The 20592-nt window shown below is 44.4% G+C and overlaps 2 protein-coding genes across 2 annotated transcripts in view; both read right to left on the bottom strand.

Moving 5' to 3' along the window:
• LOC143768139 (uncharacterized) overlaps window positions 1-19396 on the bottom strand; it is a 103113-nt gene extending 83717 nt beyond the window's left edge. Inside the window, exons 1-6 of the mRNA XM_077256826.1 lie at window positions 19347-19396; window positions 18973-19122; window positions 18664-18843; window positions 18458-18581; window positions 18277-18374; window positions 15047-15137 (exon numbers count right to left, since the gene is read on the bottom strand). Of these exons, the coding sequence (XP_077112941.1) occupies window positions 15047-15137; window positions 18277-18374; window positions 18458-18581; window positions 18664-18843; window positions 18973-19122; window positions 19347-19373 (670 nt within the window). The 5' untranslated portion in view covers window positions 19374-19396. The remainder of the gene's footprint in view (window positions 1-15046; window positions 15138-18276; window positions 18375-18457; window positions 18582-18663; window positions 18844-18972; window positions 19123-19346) is intronic.
• A 376-nt stretch (window positions 19397-19772) lies between these two features.
• LOC143768140 (uncharacterized) overlaps window positions 19773-20592 on the bottom strand; it is a 121600-nt gene continuing 120780 nt past the window's right edge. Inside the window, exon 16 of the mRNA XM_077256828.1 lies at window positions 19773-19822. Within this exon, the coding sequence (XP_077112943.1) occupies window positions 19773-19822 (50 nt within the window). The remainder of the gene's footprint in view (window positions 19823-20592) is intronic.

Raw genomic sequence — 20592 nt, forward strand, 5'->3', positions numbered from 1 at the left:
GTCTCTTTTGCACACTCTGCGTGTTTTTTTGGTAGTTTTTTATGCTGACCGCAAAGATACCTTTACTATCCTCAGTCTGTTTAGTTAAGTCTGGCCTCCTTTGCTGAAACCTATTTCATTCCTGTGTTTGTGACTTCCATCTTAACTCACAGTCAATATTTGTGGGGGGCTGCTTATTTCTTTGGGGAATTTCTCTGAGGCAAGTTAGGCTTTATTTTCTATCTTTAGGGGTAGTTAGCTCTTAGGCTGTGAAGAGGCGTCTAGGCAGAGTCAGGTACGCTCCACGGCTATTTCTAGTTGTTTGTGATAGGATTAGGGGTTGCGGTCAGCAGAGCTCCCACTTCCCAGAGCTTGTCCTGTATTACTAGTTTGCTCATCAGGTCATTCCTAGTGCTCCTAACCACCAGGTCATCATAACAGTACAGCTGGCCCGTAAAGTGTTAATGCATCTCAATAGAGGGATAAGAGAAGTTCTGAGACCATTTTTTTTTTCCTCTGCAGCGTTTTGTTTTTCTTTTCCCCTAAATCTCTGGGTGGTTCAGGACACAGGTGTAGATATGGACATTCAAGGTCTGTCTTCTTGTGTGGATCAACTCACTGCAAGGGTACAAGGCATTCAAGATTATGTAGTTCAGAACCCGATGTTAGAACCCAGAATTCCAATTCCTGATTTGTTTTCTGGGGATAGATCTAAGTTCCTGAATTTCAAAAATAATTGTAGACTGTTTCTTGCTTTGAAACCCCGCTCCTCTGGTGACCCCATTCAGCAAGTAAAAATCATTATTTCTTTGCTACGTGGCGACCCTCAAGACTGGGCATTTTCCCTTGCGCCAGGAGATCCTGCATTGCGTAATGTAGATGCGTTTTTCCTGGCGCTTGGGTTGCTTTATGATGAACCAGATTCAGTGGATCAGGCAGAGAAAATCTTGCTGGCTTTGTGTCAGGGTCAGGATGAAGCGGAGGTATATTGTCAGAAGTTTAGAAAGTGGTCTGTGCTTACTCAGTGGAATGAGTGTGCCCTGGCGGCAGTTTTCAGAAAGGGTCTTTCTGAAGCCCTTAAGGATGTTATGGTGGGATTCCCCACGCTTGCTGGTCTGAATGAGTCTATGTCCTTGGCCATTCAGATCGATCGACGCTTACGTGAGCGCAAAACTGTGCACCATTTGGCGGTATCTTCTGAGCAGAGGCCTGAGCCTATGCAATGTGATAGGACCTTGACCAGAGCTGAACGGCAAGAATACAGACGTCAGAATGGGCTGTGTTTTTACTGTGGGGACTCCACTCATGCTATCTCTGATTGTCCTAAACGCACTAAGCGGTTCGCTAGGTCTGCCACCATTGGTACGGGACAGCCAAAATTTCTTTTGTCCGTTACTCTGATCTGCTCTTTGTCGTCCTATTCTGTTATGGCATTTGTGGATTCAGGCGCTGCCCTGAATTTGATGGACTTGGAGTTTGCCAGGCGCTGTGTTTTTTTCTTGGAGCCTTTACAGTATCCTATTCCATTGAGAGGAATTGATGCTACGCCTTTGGCCAAGAATAAGCCTCAGTACTGGACTCAGTTGACCATGTGCATGGCTCCTGCACATCCGGAGGATATTCGCTTTTTGGTGTTGCATAATCTGCACGATGTGGTCGTTTTGGGTTTGCCATGGCTACAGGTCCATAATCCAGTGTTGGATTGGAAATCATTGTCTGTATCCAGTTGGGGTTGTCAAGGGGTACATGGGGATGTCCCATTGTTGTCAATTTCGTCTTCCCATCCTTCTGAAGTCCCTGAGTTCTTGTCAGATTACCGGGATGTATTTGATGAGCCCAAATCCAGTGCCCTACCTCCTCATAGGGATTGCGATTGTGCTATTAATTTGATTCCTGGTAGTAAGTTTCCGAAGGGCCGACTGTTCAATTTATCTGTGCCAGAACACGCCGCTATGCGGAGTTATGTAAAGGAGTCCTTGGAGAAAGGGCATATTCGCCCGTCGTCGTCACCGTTGGGAGCAGGGGGTTTTTTTGTGGCCAAGAAGGATGGTTCTCTGAGACCTTGTATAGATTACCGCCTTCTCAATAAAATCACCGTCAAATTTCAGTACCCCTTGCCGTTACTGTCTGATTTGTTTGCTCGGATTAAGGGGGCTAGCTGGTTCACCAAGATAGATCTTCGAGGGGCGTATAATCTTGTGCGTATTAAACAGGGCGACGAATGGAAAACAGCATTTAATATGCCCGAGGACCATTTTGAGTACCTGGTGATGCCATTCGGGCTTTCTAATGCTCCATCTGTGTTTCAGTCCTTTATGCATGACATCTTCCGAAAGTACCTGGATAGATTCATGATTGTATATTTGGATGATATTTTGGTTTTTTCGGACGATTGGGAGTCTCATGTGAAGCAGGTCAGAATGGTGTTCCAGGTCCTTCGTGCTAATTCCTTGTTTGTGAAGGGGTCTAAATGTCTCTTTGGAGTTCAGAAGGTTTCATTTTTGGGCTTCATTTTTTCCCCTTCTACTATCGAGATGGACCCTGTTAAAGTTCAGGCCATTTATGATTGGACTCAGCCTACTTCTGTGAAGAGCCTTCAGAAATTCCTGGGCTTTGCTAATTTTTACCATCGCTTCATCGCTAATTTTTCAAGTGTTGTTAAACCATTGACTGATTTAACCAAGAAAGGTGCGGATGTGGTCAATTGGTCCTCTGCGGCCGTTGAGGCTTTTCAGGAGTTGAAGCGTCGTTTTTCTTCTGCCCCTGTGTTGTCAGCCAGATGTTTCGCTCCCGTTTCAGGTCGAGGTGGATGCTTCTGAGATTGGAGCAGGGGCTGTTCTATCTCAAAGAAGTTCTGATGGCTCAGTGATGAAACCATGTGCTTTCTTTTCTAGAAAGTTTTCGCCTGCTGAGCGCAATTATGATGTGGGCAATCGAGAGTTGTTGGCCATGAAGTGGGCGTTCGAGGAGTGGCGACATTGGCTTGAAGGAGCCAAGCATCGCTTGGTGGTCTTGACGGATCACAAGAATTTGACTTATCTCGAGTCTGTCAAACCGGTTGAATCCTATACAGGCTCGATGGTCGCTGTTTTTCTCCCGCTTCGATTTTGTGGTTTCGTACCTTCCGGGCTCTAAGAATGTGAAGGCTGATGCCCTTTCAAGGAGTTTTGTGCCTGATTCTCCGGGAGTTCCTGAGTCGGCTGGTATTCTCAAAGAGGGGGTAATTTTGTCTGCCATCTCCCCTGATTTGCGGCGGGTGCTGCAAGAGTTTCAGGCTGATAGACCTGACCGTTGCCCAGCGGAGAAACTGTTTGTACCTGATAGATGGACTAGTAGAGTTATCTCTGAGGTTCATTGTTCTGTGTTGGCTGGTCATCCTGGAATCTTTGGTACCAGGGATTTGGTGGCTAGATCCTTTTGGTGGCCTTCCTTGTCACGGGATGTGCGTTCTTTTGTGCAGTCCTGTGGGACTTGTGCTCGGGCTAAGCCCTGCTGTTCTCGTGCCAGTGGGTTGCTTTTGCCCTTGCCGGTCCCGAAAAGGCCCTGGACGCATATTTCCATGGATTTTATTTCAGATCTCCCTGTCTCTCAAAGGATGTCGGTTATCTGGGTGGTTTGTGATCGCTTCTCTAAGATGGTCCATTTGGTACCTTTGCCTAAATTGCCTTCCTCCTCTGATTTGGTTCCATTATTTTTCCAGCACGTGGTTCGTTTACATGGCATTCCGGAGAACATCGTGTCGGACAGAGGTTCCCAGTTTGTTTCGAGGTTTTGGCGGTCCTTTTGTGCTAAGATGGGCATTGATTTGTCTTTTTCTTCAGCTTTCCATCCTCAGACAAATGGCCAAACCGAACGAACCAATCAGACTTTGGAGACATATCTGAGATGCTTTGTTTCTGCTGATCAGGATGATTGGGTGTCCTTCTTGCCTTTGGCTGAGTTCGCCCTTAATAATCGGGCCAGCTCGGCCACTTTGGTTTCACCTTTTTTCTGTAATTCTGGTTTCCACCCTCGTTTTTCTTCAGGACAGGTTGAGCCTTCGGACTGTCCTGGTGTGGATTCTGTGGTGGACAGGTTGCAGCAGATTTGGACTCATGTGGTGGACAATTTGACATTGTCCCAGGAGAAGGCTCAGCGTTTCGCTAACCGCCGTCGCTGTGTTGGTCCCCGACTTCGTGTTGGGGATTTGGTTTGGTTATCGTCTCGTTATGTTCCTATGAAGGTTTCGTCTCCTAAGTTTAAGCCTCGTTTCATTGGTCCTTATAAGATTTTGGAAATTCTTAATCCTGTGTCATTTTGTTTGGACCTTCCAGCTTCTTTCGCCATCCATAATGTGTTCCATAGGTCGTTGTTGCGGAGATATGTGGCTCCTATGGTTCCCTCCGTCGACCCTCCTGCCCTGGTGTTGGTTGAGGGGGAGTTGGAGTATGTGGTGGAGAAGATTTTGGATTCTCGTATTTCGAGACGGAAACTTCAGTACCTAGTCAAGTGGAAAGGTTATGGTCAGGAGGATAATTCCTGGGTGGTTGCCTCTGATGTTCATGCTGCCGATCTTGTTCGTGCCTTTCATTTGGCTCGTCCTGATTGGCCTGGGGGCTCTGGTGAGGGTTCGGTGACCCCTCCTCAAGGGGGGGGTACTGTTGTGAATTCTGTTCTCTAACTCCCTCCGGTGGTTATGAATGGTACTTCGGTGAGTTCAGTCCATGGACTCCCTCTGGTGGCTGTGAGTGGAGCTGCTGGCTCGGAGGTTCCTTCCTCAGCTGACCTCGTTTAGTTCTAGGCTGCTGCTCTATTTAACTCCACTTAGATCGTTACTTGATGCCAGCTGTCAATGTTCTAGTACTGGTTCAGTTCTCTCTTGGATCTTTCAGATGACCTGTCTACTCCAGCAAAAGCTAAGTCCCTGCTAGCTTATTTGTTTACCACTGTTTTTCTTGTCCAGCTTGCTATCATGATTTTGCTCGGCTAGCTGGAAGCTCTGCGATGCAGAGTGGCACCTCCATGCCGTGAGTCGGTGCGGGGGTCTCTTTTGCACACTCTGCGTTGTTTTTTGGTAGTTTTTTATGCTGACCGCAAAGATACCTTTACTATCCTCAGTCTGTTTAGTTAAGTCTGGCCTCCTTTGCTGAAACCTATTTCATTCCTGTGTTTGTGACTTCCATCTTAACTCACAGTCAATATTTGTGGGGGGCTGCTTATTTCTTTGGGGAATTTCTCTGAGGCAAGTTAGGCTTTATTTTCTATCTTTAGGGGTAGTTAGCTCTTAGGCTGTGAAGAGGCGTCTAGGCAGAGTCAGGTATGCTCCACGGCTATTTCTAGTTGTTTGTAATAGGATTAGGGGTTGCGGTCAGCAGAGCTCCCACTTCCCAGAGCTTGTCCTGTATTACTAGTTTGCTCATCAGGTCATTCCTAGTGCTCCTAACCACCAGGTCATCATAACAGGGGATTGTCAATAAGTTCACTATGTTCTGTTTATGTCATCAAGCTGTAGAAAGGTCAATGAGGGGTCAGTGACCTGTCAACAGTCTGCATTATGAATACCTAATCATAGCACCACATGAAGACACCACACAGGCCACCTTGGAACGCGGGCATATCATTAACTCAAAACTGAAAATAAAGATTAAAAACATCCAGAAGATGGATTTCATCAACCAAGTTATCATGTTACTCAGTATAACGATGCCGACCTGACACTCTGTAGGTTACGATGCACAATCATGACAGGTTCCCTTTAGGCTATGTGCACATAGAGCGTTTTTGATGCATTTTCGTGGTGCTTTTTCCGCGCGGAAATGTGTCAAAAACGCTATGGATTCCTTATGCAAGCTAATTCAATGACAATCCTGTAGCGTTGTGCACATGATTAATTAATTTTCTTAAGTATTTGCAGTGCGTTTTTTTCTGCAGCATGTAAATTCTTTGTGCGTTTCTGCAGCGTTTTTCACCCATTGACTTCAATTCAGTCAGTCAAATCTGCAGCAAAAACGCAGGTATAAAAATGTTTGTGGACTTGCTGCTGAATTACTGAGTTTTTGTTTTGCATTTTACCAGATTTCTATGGGGTTTCCTGCCGGTAAGAGTGCTGCGGGATCATGCTGTCAGATGTCAGCGTGACCCAGCAGCTGTGACTGCGACCCGCAGTAATGCTACCACCGGTACTATCGGTCCGAGCACTGTGGAGTTACGCTGTCAGATGTCAGCGTGACCCCACAGCTGTTACTGCAGATCACGGCTGGGCTGATGAGACTACTGCTTCCATCAGGCTATGTTTGCTGTCACTGATAACAGAGACAGTAGGTGCTGCTGATGGAAGACATAGTATCATCTGCCGGTGCCTGTGCTCACAGTTGAAAAAAAAAGTGAAATAATTACATACACATTCAAATAAAAATAAAAACCCATTATACTCACCCAACCCGAAATCCCGATGCCCTCGTCTCCTAGAAATAATGTAAAATAATAAACCAACATATACTGACCTGTCCGCCGTAGTCCACATAATCCAGAGTGTCCCACGGTGATTTCATGTGTGGAACAGTCACATCGGGGACGTGACTGCTCTATCTGGTAGCCGGCAATACACTGACAGGAGGCAATCGCTCCCGCAGTGTATCACTGATCTGTCGAGAGAGTTCACCGGAGTTCATCAGCTCCAGTGCTCTCACGGCACTGCTGCGCGAGAACTTTCTAAAGCAGCAGTGGTGCCGTAAGGGAGATCACCGGAGCTGATGACCTGCGTGAGCGATTACCTCCTGTGTCAGTGTATCGCCGGTGACCAAGTAGAGCAGTCATATCTCCCGATGTGACTGTTCCACACATCAGTGACTGCTCTCAAAGTGAACAGGATCGTCGTGGGACATTATGGATTACCTTCTCTGTGGACAGGTGAGGAATATTGTGGTTTATTATTTTATTTTTGTTGCAAGAGACGTTGGCTTCGCTGGGTAAGTTGTTCGGTAAGTATGGTTTAATTAAGATTTATTAAAGGAGTCTGTGTCATTATTTCAAATAAAGGACTTTATTCTGGGTGTGTGTTTTTATACAGTATCACTATGGGATTACTAATGGATAGGTGCCTTATAGACGCCTCTCCATTACTAGCCTGTGGGCTTTATGTCACCTGACAATACATAGGTGACATCAACCCCACAAATATGAACCCCACTTGCAACCGCTATAGGGCAAGTGGGAAGAATGAGGCTTAGCACCACATTTGGCGCATTTTATAGATGCGCCTTTTCTGGGACGGCTGAGAGCTGATGTTTTTAGTCTGGGTCGGGCCAATATTCATGGCCCCTTCCTAGGCTATTATTATCAGACCACAGTTGTCTGCCTAGCCTTTGCTGGTTAGATTTTATAGAGGGACATTATGTCAATTTTTTCTGGGGTCCCCCTGTAAACTAGCCAGTAAAAGGTAAGCAAACAGCTGTGAGCTGATATTAATAGCCTGAGAACCTTTATGGCTATATGCTCCTTCCCAGAATATTATCAGCCATCGGCTTACCCTCTGCTGGTTATTAAAATTACGTGGGAGCCCACAGAAGAAATGCTAGCACAGGCTTCCAGTATCCATTGTTTCAGATGCTGCACATCTCGTATCTTCACAATTGCCTTCAGATGACCCCAGCAACTGGAACAACGGATAATGGAAGCCTATGCTAGCATTTCTTCTGCGGTGTTGCTATCAGTGTGTCAAGAGTGGGAGAAGAGGGTTGCATTGACAATCCAACACAATGGGCAGCACTTTGAACACATTTTATAAGTGGTCATAAACTTGTAAATAACTCATGAAAGAATAAAGTTACGTTAAAACCAAGCACACACCATTGTTTTTCTTGTGAAATTCTCAATAAGTTTGATGTGTCACATGACCCTCCTCCCATTGGAAAAAATAAAGTTGGATCCAAAATGGCGGACTTCAAAATGGCCGCCATGGTGACCACCCATCTTGAAAAGTTTTCCCCCTCCCACATACTAATGTGCCACAAACAGGAAGTTGATATCACCAACCATTCCCATTTTATTTAGGTGTATCCATATAAATGGCCCACCCTGTAGGTATACTTTTCATCTTGTATTGAACTTGCATAATTTATTCCTCCCGATTTGATGTTTTTTCAAAAGAAATGGATAAGTTGCCTATAGTCAAATAGTGACTGTTTACACTAAAATCAATACATTTATCCACCAAATTCATCTTTGATTTCAGAGGTTTAGCAAAGCAACATTTGCAATCAAATTTTATATGGATTCTAAAGAATACATTGTTATTGTAATTGCAACATAGTTTGATGAGATGAGATGAGGTAGTAATATATTTTAGTCTGGATACAGTCTTAAAGGGAACCTGTCACCCCCAAAATCGAAGGTGAGCTAAGCCCACTGGCATCAGGGGCTTATCTACAGCATTCTGTAATGCTGTAGATAAGCCCCCGATGTATCCTAAAAGATGAGAAAAAGAGGTTATATTATACTCACCCAGGGGCGTTCCTGCTGCAGTCCAGTCCGATGGGCGCCGGGAAAGGTCAGAGAGGCTCGGCACCTGCGTACTCAACAGGGCAGACAAAGTACGCCTGCGCCAGAGCCGCAGCGTGAAGACAAGAAGAGGACGTCATCCTATGAAGATAGGAGGCCCCGGACCGGACCGCGACGCCCATCGGTTCGGACCGCCCACCCAGGTGAGTATAATCTAACCTCTTTTTCTTATCTTTCATGATCCATCGGGGGCTTATCTACAGCATTACAGAATAAGCCCCTTAGCTCGTCTTCGATTTTGGGGGTGACAGGTTCCCTTTAATGTTCCCATTATAATTAATATTTATCAGTGATTATTAATTTATATATGCTTGCATGAGGCATTTGCGTTTGTTTTGAGCATCTGAACGACATGCGCTATGGGGCACATAATGTTTAACCCCTTCACCCAGGAGCTTTTTTCGGTTTTGCATTTTCGTTTTTTGCTCCCCTTCTTCCCAGAGCCATAACTTTTATATTTTTCTGTCAATATGGCCATGTGATGGCTTGTTTTTTGTGGGACGAGTTGTACTTTTGAACAACACCATTGGTTTTACCATGTCGTGTACTAGAAAACAGGAAAAAAATTCCAAGTGCGGTGAAATTCCAAAAAAAGTGCAATCCCACACTTGTTTTTTGTTTGGCTTTTTTGCTAGGTTCACTAGATGCTAAAACTGACCTGATACTATGATTCTCCAGGTCAGTACGAGTTCATAGACACCAAACATGTCTAGGCCCTTTTTTTATCTAAGTGGTGAAAAAAAAATTCCAAACTTTGTTAAAAAAAAAAAAGAAAATTGCGCCATTTTCCGACACCTGTAGCGTCTCCATTTTTTCTGATCTCGGGTTAGGCGAGGGCTTATTTTTTGCATGCCGAGCTGATGTTTTTAGTGATACCATTTTTGTGCAGATACAATCTTTTGATCACCCGTCATTGCATTTTACTGCAATGTCGCGGCAACCAAAAAAACGTAATTCTAGCGTTTTGATTTTTCTTCTCGCTACGCCATTTAGCGATCAGGTTAATCCTTTTTTTATTGATAGATCGGGTGATACCAAATATGTGTATGTTTGATTTTATTTTTATTGTTTTATTTTGAATGGGGTGAAAGGGCGGTAATTTAACTTTCATATATTTTTTTCTTATTATTTTTAATCACATTTTCTTTTTTACCTTTGGCATGCTTCAATAGCCTCCATGGGAGGCTAGAAGCTGCCACAACTCGATCGCTCAGATCGCCTCTATGTAGTAGAATTACAGCATTGCTGTGAGCGCCGACCACAGGGTGGCGCCCATAGCAATCCAGCATCAACAACCATAGAGGTTTAAAGGAGACCTCAGGTTGTTATGGCAATGCAGCGCTGACCCCCGATCACGTAACGGAGGTCAGAGGTGCGCGTATTTCCAGCCCGATGGCCGGAAGCACGCTGTAAATGCTGCTGTCAGAGTTTGGCAGCGGCATTTAACTAGTTAATAGGCCAGGGCGGATCGCGATTCCGCCCGCGCCTATTGAGGGCACATGTCAGCTGTTGAAAACAGCTGAAATGTTGCGGCTATGAGGTGGGCTCACCGCCGGAGCCCACCTCAAAGCGGGGCTTCTGACGTCGGACGTACTATCCTGTCCGATGTCAGAAAGGGGTTAATAATGTAATAATTTTATTTATATAGTGCCAACATATTCCGCAGCACTTTACAATTAAGTAGGGACATGTACAGACAATAACAATACAATGCAACGCATTTCAACAGTTACAGGAGAAGTGAGGGTCCTGCTTACAAGCTTACAGTATATAAGAAAATAGGGGGACACAATTGGTAGGACGTGCCGTCATGTACAGTGCAGCCATCAATGTAATAAAAAGCGGTTTTCATATAAAGCTGCAGGATCCGGTCATCAGCCAGGATTAGTGATGAGCGAGTGTACTCGTTGCTCGGGTTTTCCCGAGCACGCTCAGGTCACCTCTGAGTATTTATGACTGCTCGGAGATTTAGTTTTCATCGTGGCAGCTGAATGATTCACAGCTACTAGCCAGCTTGATTACATGTGGGAGATTCCCTAGCAACCAGGCAACCCCCACATGTACTCAGCCTGGCTAGTAGCTGTAAATTTCCGAGGGTGCTCAGGAAAACCCGAGGAACGAGTACACTCGCTCATCACTAGCCAGGATCTGTCCAAGTGCAGTTACCAAGTGCTATTTGGTGCATGGAGGATTTGGAGACAGATGAATAGGCAGGAGCAGATTATTATTAAAATTTAGGAGGGAACAGGAGAGAGTTAAGTTAGTGAGTTGAGATGATACGCTTGAAAACATGGGGGCTAGATATTAGTCGTATATTCAACTACGTCAGGTGATTGAATATAAAAGATAATGCTAGTCGGGCAGAGTTTCTCAGAACCAAAGATGGTCAGAGGATCAACAATCTGTGATTAAAGCGAACCGGTTAGCAGGATTTTGCTCAGTAAACTACAGACACTGTCAGTGTGCGCAGTAGCATCTATCTGCGATAGATGCTACTGCGCAGGCGCCGTCAGCACTATTTTAGGCTATTAATATCAGCCCGCAGCTGTCTCCCTAGCCTTTTTTGGTTATTAATTGTAGGGGGTACCCCAAATTATTTTTTTGGGTGGGTTCACCCATTTTAATAGCAAGTAAAGGCTAAGTATACAGCTGTGAGCTGATATTAATATCCTGGGAAGCCCCATGTGTATAACCCACTTCCCAGCCACAAGCTGTCCACTTTCTCTCTGCTGGTTATAAAATTTAGGGGGATCCCAAAACATTTTTTCTTTAATTTATTGATTTATTAAATACATGTACAGTAAGCTACACACGCACTGTACTAATTATATATGTCACTGACATCTTTTTATTTATTCTATGTGTATATATCTTTTCATTCTGTTCTAACATGTTGTGATTTTACTGTACTTGGCTAATGAAAGTTTTCAAAGAGATTGGTGTGTAAAAATTGAACAGAACACGCATGGTCCATGTGCTGTACGATTTTTTTTTTACATTTTTTTCTCGCACCCATTGAACTGCATTGGCAAGTCACGTCCGATACACGAGGACAGTCACAGCATACTGCGTTTTTTGTTTTTGTTTTTTTTTAAGTTTGGTTCTGAGCTGAGAAAAAAAAAAATTGCACGTGAGCACCTCTCCATTATTAACCAGGCTTAATGTCACCTTACAATAGCAAGATGACATTAACCCTTTATTACCCCATATGCCACCGCTACTCGGGAGTGGGAAGAGAGTGGCTAAGTGCCAGAATAGGCGCATCTTCCAGATGAGCCTTTTCTGGGGTGGCTGGGGGCAGATGTTTTTAGCCAGGGGAGCCAATAACCCTGGTCCCTCTCTAGCTTATTAATATCTGCCCTCAGTCACTGGCTTTCCCACTCTGGCGAAGAAAATTGCGCGGGAGCCCACCCTTTATTTTAACACCTAGAGCCACGAAATTTTGCACACAGACACTTCTAACATTAGCAGTGAGGAATATGTAAAAAAATAAGGGATATGAAATGGTTTACTGTATGTAAACCATGTCTCATATCCGGTCGGGTTTGATAAGGAGATAGCAAAAGCCGGCAATTTAATTACTAGCCTTTATGCTATCTAGCTCTGTATTAAAAAAAAAAAATATATATATATAAATATATATATATATATATATCTCTCTCTCACTGATAGATATATATATATATATATATATATTTTTTTTTTTACACACCTATACTATGTGCAGACATGTATTCTATCTATTCTATTCTAACCTGTCAGTGTGATTTTACTGTACACCACGCTGAAATTGCCGGCTTTTCTATAGAACACGGCTGCGTATTTCTCACAAGTCACACTGATGGTCCGTGTGTAACCCTTATTTTTCTCGCCCCCATAGACTTGCATTGGCGGATTTTTTGAGCAATACACTGACAAACACAGCATGTTGCGATTTTCTCAGCTCGTAAAATACGGCAGAGAGATATACGGCAGATAGGAGCTGCCCCATAGAGAATCATTGGTCCGTGTGCAATGCGTTGTTTTTGCGCCTCTCATACGTCCGTAAAACTCTCTAGTGTGATGCCGGCCTTACTCTGAGTTCAGATGATAAATTCTCAGTGGAACGATTGTGACATCTGCAGTCATTTTGTTCTAGAATTGTCAGACCTAGAAGAAACTGATGCTTCACTAACCAACCCCTGATTCTCCGTAGACTGCCATGACTTTACTCTCAGGCTGGATGGGATATTGTGTAAATGTTGCCTAAAACAAACCTGGGCGTTTCTACTGAATAGGTGAATTGTCTTTACCATCCGCTGATTAAACTGGAATTATTCAAACCGTCCTATGGATCATTGATCCTATTCCAAATACATACTGATAGGGAATTTAGATTGTGAGCCCCATTGGGGACAGTGATGATAATGTATGTAAAGCACTGCGGAATAAGATAGCGCTATATAAGCAAAGCATAATAATAAGTTGATACTCGAGGGGCTGTTTCTGATCATTTAACAACTATTTCGCAAGAGTCTAGTAATATACAAAAGGAAGCAGCTGACAGGAGAAAGTCTAAGAGTTTCTCCATTACCGATAACCTAAAACCGTGGTTATTATTGAAGGTTGAAGGTTGCATCTAAAATGTTCTGTGAAGGGGTTATCCAGTTGATGAATGATTCTTGAGAAAGGCCCACATTATCAGAATCTTGGGAGCCCGACTGCTTCACATTACAGAACAGCTCCAATTCAAGAGAACAGGAGAGCAGGATTTGTTCAGCAGTATCCAGAAGTGGGCGCTACACAATTTATGGAGCAGCGTATTGCATCTTCGTCCAAAGGCCCCAATTCTTCGCCACTGGCAATTTTTAATATTTTAATTTTAACTTAGCCTCTAACCCAGCTCTTCTATACCATTCAGATCTGCTACACTGCCACAGTTTCCTTACAAACTCATCTGTAGAGCTTTGCTTATCTCTTCTGCTTCTCTCACCTTGACTCTCCTGCCATACACAGCTCTGCTACTTCACTGGGCTCTGCTGTACCGTTTATCAATTCTACATAAGGCTCTGTGACATACTATGCCCCATCGCTAAGTGTACTCAGATGTGCTATTTCGACCTTCCTTCATCAGTCTTTTTACACTGACCCTCCAGCTTCCTAGTGGACTCAACATTTCCATTTGAGTCTCCACAGCCTCTGTTCCTTCTACTGGATTGAGTAATGAACCAATGTAATCTGTCTGTAATGCATTACAGCTGCACATGTAGACCAAGGGCTTTGATCCAACTCCCACCACCTGGGTACATTTCTCTAAGTTGACATCCAGTTGTATACAAAATATTGGATTTTAAAATCACGTTTCTGCTGGCCAAACATAGCTCAAGATGACAGGGACTGTGGCATCCGTGCAGGAGCCTGTACTTGTTATTACTACTACGATCGTCGAGCAACACAGGGTGACTATTTAGTAGCCCTGTTTTACTCCTATAACTTGTGGCTATGGCCAGTGAAGAAGCTTTGGGGTTAGATTCTGATAGTTTGTGCTTCTACCTGCTGTAAGCCCTGGGTTGGGCTGTTTACTATTTAAGCTCCGGAAAATTAGTTCCCACTGCCAGTAAAAACCTAAATTGCTCTGGTTGTCCAGCACAGATTCTGTGTCTCAGTGGATATTCCTGATTTTGAGATTGGCTTCTATACTGACATTTCTCCTGCCTGACAATTTTGTGTTTGCCCGTACCTCCTGGTTCTGAGCTGACTCCCTGATAATTCTTCCTGCCAGCTTGCACCATTGAACAGCAACTGACTCCATGGCCCAAGTCTAGGGGTACATGTGTATGTCCAGATCCCTGGACAGCAGTTAAAGGACAAAGATCAGGGCAAGTCCTGGGATCTGAAAAATGGATTAACTAGCTCCAAGCTTGTTCAAGGTAGCCATCTTAAGGGCTGCCAAGTGACCATGAATAGTGTCCCCATGCGTCTCATCTTAAGTCAACAGCCCTACATCATTTCCCTAGGAGTCTTGCTGTTATCTCAGAGTCTTCTAATCCTTATCCCGAATTCAGGTTAGAGTAAAATAAATGTAAAGAGTTTAGGAGTAAAATTATTATATCTCATGGATAAGAAAAATTATGGTCCTGAGTATAATAAATCTCATGATTGCATACACCTGGCTGTGAAGTTCAAAGCTCAATGAGGTTACAAAACCTAAAAAAAGTGCTTTAGTAAGTCAGTAAAAAGTAGGTAGGAGTATTTAAAACAAGAAAATGATAAGGGTGCCCATACTTATGCACCTGTCAAATTTTGCTTGAATGCAGATTGCACATTTTCTGTTAGTACAATAAACCTCATTTCAAGGCAGAAACATTACTGTGTCCAACAGTTATTAGATATATGAAACTGAAATAGCTGTTGCAAAAAATTTTTTTTTTATAAAACATTAAGCTTAAGATTAATAGGGGTGCCCAAACTTTTTCATATAACTGTAATTGTATCAGCATCTGAATGAATAAAATCTATGACTTTTCTGCATTTAGTGGTTATCACTCACCTGTGCGGTTATCTGTAGGAATCTTCTCTTTACACCGCTCATCACCTCTCACATATGTCTCTGTAGTAATAATATGGGGCAGATCTTCACCCTAAAGCAAAAATATTGTAAAAAGTCACAGACAGATGAAAAACTTGCATCAAAGAACAGAGAAGATTGTACATTCACAAGACGACCACAAATGACATTACAGCAGTAGTTATCACATAGCATCAGGTCTCCTGTATAAATCCAACCTGTCAGCTCCTAATTCTAACCAGCAGGCTCACTAATCAGAAAATTGTGAGATCTAGACAACATCTAATGTCTATGATCAGCTTTATCCTGACATGTTCACAAACTATAAATCATATACTGAATTGCCACGTTATTAGAGACACCCATCTAGTAGAGCAGCCGTGGGGAATCTTTTTCCAGCCGGGGGGCCATTTGGAAATTTCTACCATCATCTGGGGGCCACATAAAATTAATCACCTTGAAAATTACCCTGGTATATTTAGTCAAACAATTAATTACGATAACTCACCCTTAATGTGATGGCTGGAGCTGCTTCTCTTTGGTGCAGCTGTGATGTTAAGTGATGCTGATCATGTTGCTTCTCACAGCTGTTTTCCAGGGGTGGCACAAAGATCACAGAAGTGCACAGAAATCACAGGGGGGAGGGGGGGGCACAAAGATCAAAGGATGGCACATAGCTGGGGGGTACAGAGATCATGGAGGGGCACATAGCTGGAGGGGACAGAGATCACAGGGGGCACAGATCACATGGGAGCACAAATATCACAGGGGGTACATAGCAGGGGGGCACAGGGATCACAGGGGGGCACATAGATCACAGGGGGGCACAAAGCTGGGAGCCACAGAGATCACAGGGATGCACATAGCTGTGGGACACAGAGATCACGGGGGGGCATATAGCTGGAGGGCACAGAAGTCACAGCGGGGCATATAAGCTGGAGAGCACAGAAATCACAGGGGGGCACATAGCTGAGGGGCACAGAGATCACGGAGGGGCACAAAGCTGGGGGGCACATAGCTGGAGGGGACAGTGATCACAGGGGGCACAGGTCACATGGGAGCACAAATACTGCAGGGGGTACATAGCAGGGGGCACAGGGATCACAGGGGGGCACAAAGCTGGGAGCCACAGAGATCACAGGGATGCACATAGCTCACAGGCGTGCATATAGCTGGAGGGCACAGAAATCATGGGGTACATAACTGGGGGCACAGCTCACAGGGGGCATATAGCTGGAGGGGCAGAGAGATCACAGGAGGAACAGAGAACACAGGGGGCACATAGCTGGGGACACAGATTTCACAGGGGGCATATAGCTGGAGGGCACAGAAACCACAGGGGGCATATAGCTGCAGGGGGCAGAGAGATCACTGGGGGGCTCAGAAATCACAGGGGGCACATAGCTGGGGTGACAGGGATCCCAGGAGGGGCACAGAGATGACATGGGGGCACATAGCTGGGAGGCACAGAGATCATAGGGGGCTTATAGTTGGGGGAGCAAAGAGATCATATTGGGGCACATAGCTGAGGGGCACAGGGATCACAGGAAGGGCACAGAGATGACATTGGGGCACATAGCAGGGGGACAAAGAGATCACAGGGGGCACATAGCTGAGGGACACAGATCACCTGCAGTCACAGAGCTGCCTGCACAGAGATAGCTCTGGGCGCTCTGTCAGCAGCTCCTCTTCCGTGACAGGAAAGCATTTGGCGCTAACCCCACCCACCCCGGCGCTAACCCCACCTATCCCTAACCCCGCCCACGCAGATTACATCATTCATGTGCAGAGCAGGCAGCGTTCTGTGATGAACGCTGCTTGCTGTGCACTTCGAGTTAAAGCTGGCAGGATGCGGCTGCCGCCTGGACATTGCTGACTCCGGGGACCTTCCCGCGGGCCGAGTGAAAAGCCACCGGAGGTTCCCCACCCCTGTAGTAGAGCATTAAACCTCTGTGGCCATCAGAATCTCAGCACTTTGTTGTTGATTACACTTGGTGTAGAAATGTTGGCGAATATAGACAGGACGCTTTTTTACAAAACCTTGTGGCATGGGGCATTGTCCTCCTACCACAAGGTAAACAGCTGCCATAAAGTGATGAACTTGGTCGTCCATAATGCTTAGGTAAGCTCCAGTTTACAGACACCCATATATGAGTATCAGAGGACACAGGATGTGAACACAAAACAATCCCCTATCCATTACTCCATATTTACCAGACTGAAATAATCAGTTCACTCAAATATCCTATTCAATCATGGATTCAGTGCAATTTGGATTAATTGTGTACCGCGTGTCCCTAAGAACAGTCCTCCATATCTTCTTTGATGAGTTGTTAACATCCACATGATCCCCTTTCAAAGGAAGTTTATCTTCGATCTCATCATTATCTGTATAGTCCTGACATACTGTACATATAAATCTCACAAAGTTGGTCCTGGAAATACTGGTCCTGACCCTAGCATTCAAAAGACATACTGATAGGGAATTTAGATTGTGAGCCCCATCGGGGGCAGCGATGATAATGTGTGCAAAAATTGTAAAGCGCTGCGGAATATGTTAGCGCTATATAAAAATAAAGATTATTATTATTATTATTTATTGTTATAGCGCCATTTATTCCATGGCGCTTTACAAGTGAGGAGGGGTATACATAATAAAAACAAGTACAATAATCTTGAACAATACAAGTCATAACTGGTACAGTAGGAGAGAGGACCCTGCCCGCGAGGGCTCACAATCTACAAGGGATGGGTGAGAATACAGTAGGTGAGGGTAGAGCTGGTCATGTAGCGGTTTGGTCGATCGGTGGTTACTGCAGGTTGTAGGCTTGTCGGAAGAGGTGGGTCTTCAGATTCTTTTTGAAGGTTTCGATGGTGGGCGAGAGTCTGATGTGTTGTGGTAGAGGGTGGTAGAGGGATTATTATTTATTATTACTATTATTATTATTAGCATGGATGACTGTACCCCAGATCACTGTTTTTCATTCTAATATCGATTCTCACTGAAAAATTATCACTTCATTTTCTGCTGCACTCCAGGGTCATTGGTTTAATTTCCATATACAGAAACTCTAATTATAAAACAAACGGTCTCTCTAAGAAATTAGTCATTCAGTGTATAATACTGGTGGATAAAACTAGACTGAACACAAGACCTTCACAGCCTTCTACACATCATAGGGGAGATCTCATGACACCTTCTCTCCATCTACCTGATGATCCTGAGAAACATTGGGATCTTCTTGTTTACAGTCCTGTGGAAGAAGAGGACGGGGACATCTCTCTGGTGTTGTCCTCTCACTGGATAGAACTGGAGGAAACACATACAGGGACTGAATTCATTCTTTACATACAGATAATTATAGGCTGTGTGTATTTAGTCCTGTCTATTACCTGGTGATGTGAGGGGCTGGGGAACCTCCATCATGACGTCCTTGTACAGATCTTTGTGTCCTTCTAAATACTCCCACTCCTCCATGCAGAAATAGATGGCGACATCCTGACACCTTATAGGAACCTGACACATACAATGGTACCGTCATCCCCTGAACCCTTCATAGCATTACTGCATAATATCCCAGCATTCCCAGCAGTGTCACCTCTCCAGTCAGCAGCTCAATCATCTTGTAGGTGAGTTCTAGGATCTTCTGCTCATTGATGTCCTCATGTATCAGGGGGTGAGGTGGAGGCCCCGTGATTGGGCTCAGGGGTCTTCCCCATCCCTCAGACGCAGGGGCCTGACAGCGCTCACTAGAGGTCTTCTTCACTACTGTGTAATCCTGGTTATGGAGAGACACATTAATAAACCTCACTACAGACATTCCCAGAGTCCTCACCTCTCCAGTTCTGTCCTTCTGTTATTCCCATAGATAAGAATGATGTAATGTGACGTCATCAGAATCTCTCACCTCTCCAGTCAGCCGGAAGAGGATCTCTAGGGTGAGGTGTAATATCCTCTCCGCCATCTTGTCCCTGTCCCTATCCATCCTTGCAGGGTCACTCAGGAGAATTCTCTTATATAGAAGATCTCCACTGAGAGGATCCGATATTGTAGGGACCTGAATAGGGAGAAGGTGACGATGTAACATCATAAAGATCCCATGAAGGAAATCTCTGGAGCTGTTACCGGCGTCACATGATCACTACATCCAGTCATGGCCCCGTCCTGCCCCCGGTATAACACACAGTCCCATTATAGTCACATACAGAGATTTACCACAGGCTCAGCACTGAGGGGGTTAATGTCCCCTGCACCCAGTAATGGGGAATCTCCAGCACCTACCTCCACCTGCAGAGCCGCACACCACATATATGGCTGCTCTGTGCGCACAGGACCTGGGATGAGGTTACAGGAGGGGAGGAGTCAGAGGTCACATGATCAGGGGCCTCAGTGTATGCAGGACTGTGCTGTGCTGGTTGTTATAATAATGTCATTTCTATGGCACGAACATATTCCGCAGCACTGTAAAAATAAGGGGGGTCGTTTACAGACAACAAAAACAACACAGAGTAACGCATAGTTCAGCAGTTACAGGAGGAGTGGGGGTCCTGCTGCTCACAGGCCACAATATAAGGAAATAGGGGGACACAATAGGTAGGACGTGCCGTCATGTACGGTGCAGCCATCAATGTAATAAATAGAGATTTTCATATAAAGCTGCAGGATCCGGACACCAACCAGGATCTGTCTAAGTGCAGTCACCAAGTGTTATTGGTGCAGGGAGGATGTGGAGACAGATGAATAGAAGCGATGAGACTCTGAGGAAAATTAGAAATAGGGAACAGGGGAGAGTTACCGTAGATTAGTGAACTGAGGTGATAGGCAGCTAAAGAGATGTGTTTTAAGACACGCTTAAAAATGTGGGTATTAGTCGGATCATCCGGGGTAGTGCATTCCAGAAAACTGGAGACATTTTTATGATGTAGGTAACATGTGCGAACGAGTGATTGGATGTAGGAAATAAAGTTCTGTGTCAAAGATGACCTCAAGATAGTGATAGTGAGATTGAGTTTCAGATGGAGGGAGGACATGATGTTAGAGAAAGTAGACAACTCTGGTATTTTGTTGTAATTCGGAGATAACATCAGGAGAAGATGCGTATAAACAGGTGTCATCAGCATAGAGATGGCATAACCAAGAAAAAAAAATGTTGAGAATCAAAAACATCCTATTGCCAGATTAAGGTGGAAACTGGCTGAAAAAAACTTTTGATTAAAGTAAACTTTCTGAATTTCAAAGCTAGATACCAACAGCCAAAAGGCATGAATTGCAGAAATGCCACAAAGTTCATTTATTAAAAGAGTTTTTTTAATTTAATTTTTTAGTTTTTTTAGTTCAGATCTATTATACAATACGTTTAATAATTATTTAAATACCCATCAGATGGCACATCATGTTTTTTGTATACACATTTGCCCAATTGTAATTATTATCTCTATGTGATAGGGGGAGGTTTGTTTCATAAGGTAGTTTTCCACAATGTGTTTGCAGTCTCTATTAGACCGGGGTCACACCTAACGTATAAAAA

This window comes from Ranitomeya variabilis, chromosome 4 (assembly GCF_051348905.1).
Source record: "Ranitomeya variabilis isolate aRanVar5 chromosome 4, aRanVar5.hap1, whole genome shotgun sequence".
NCBI classification, from domain to species: Eukaryota; Metazoa; Chordata; class Amphibia; order Anura; family Dendrobatidae; genus Ranitomeya; species Ranitomeya variabilis.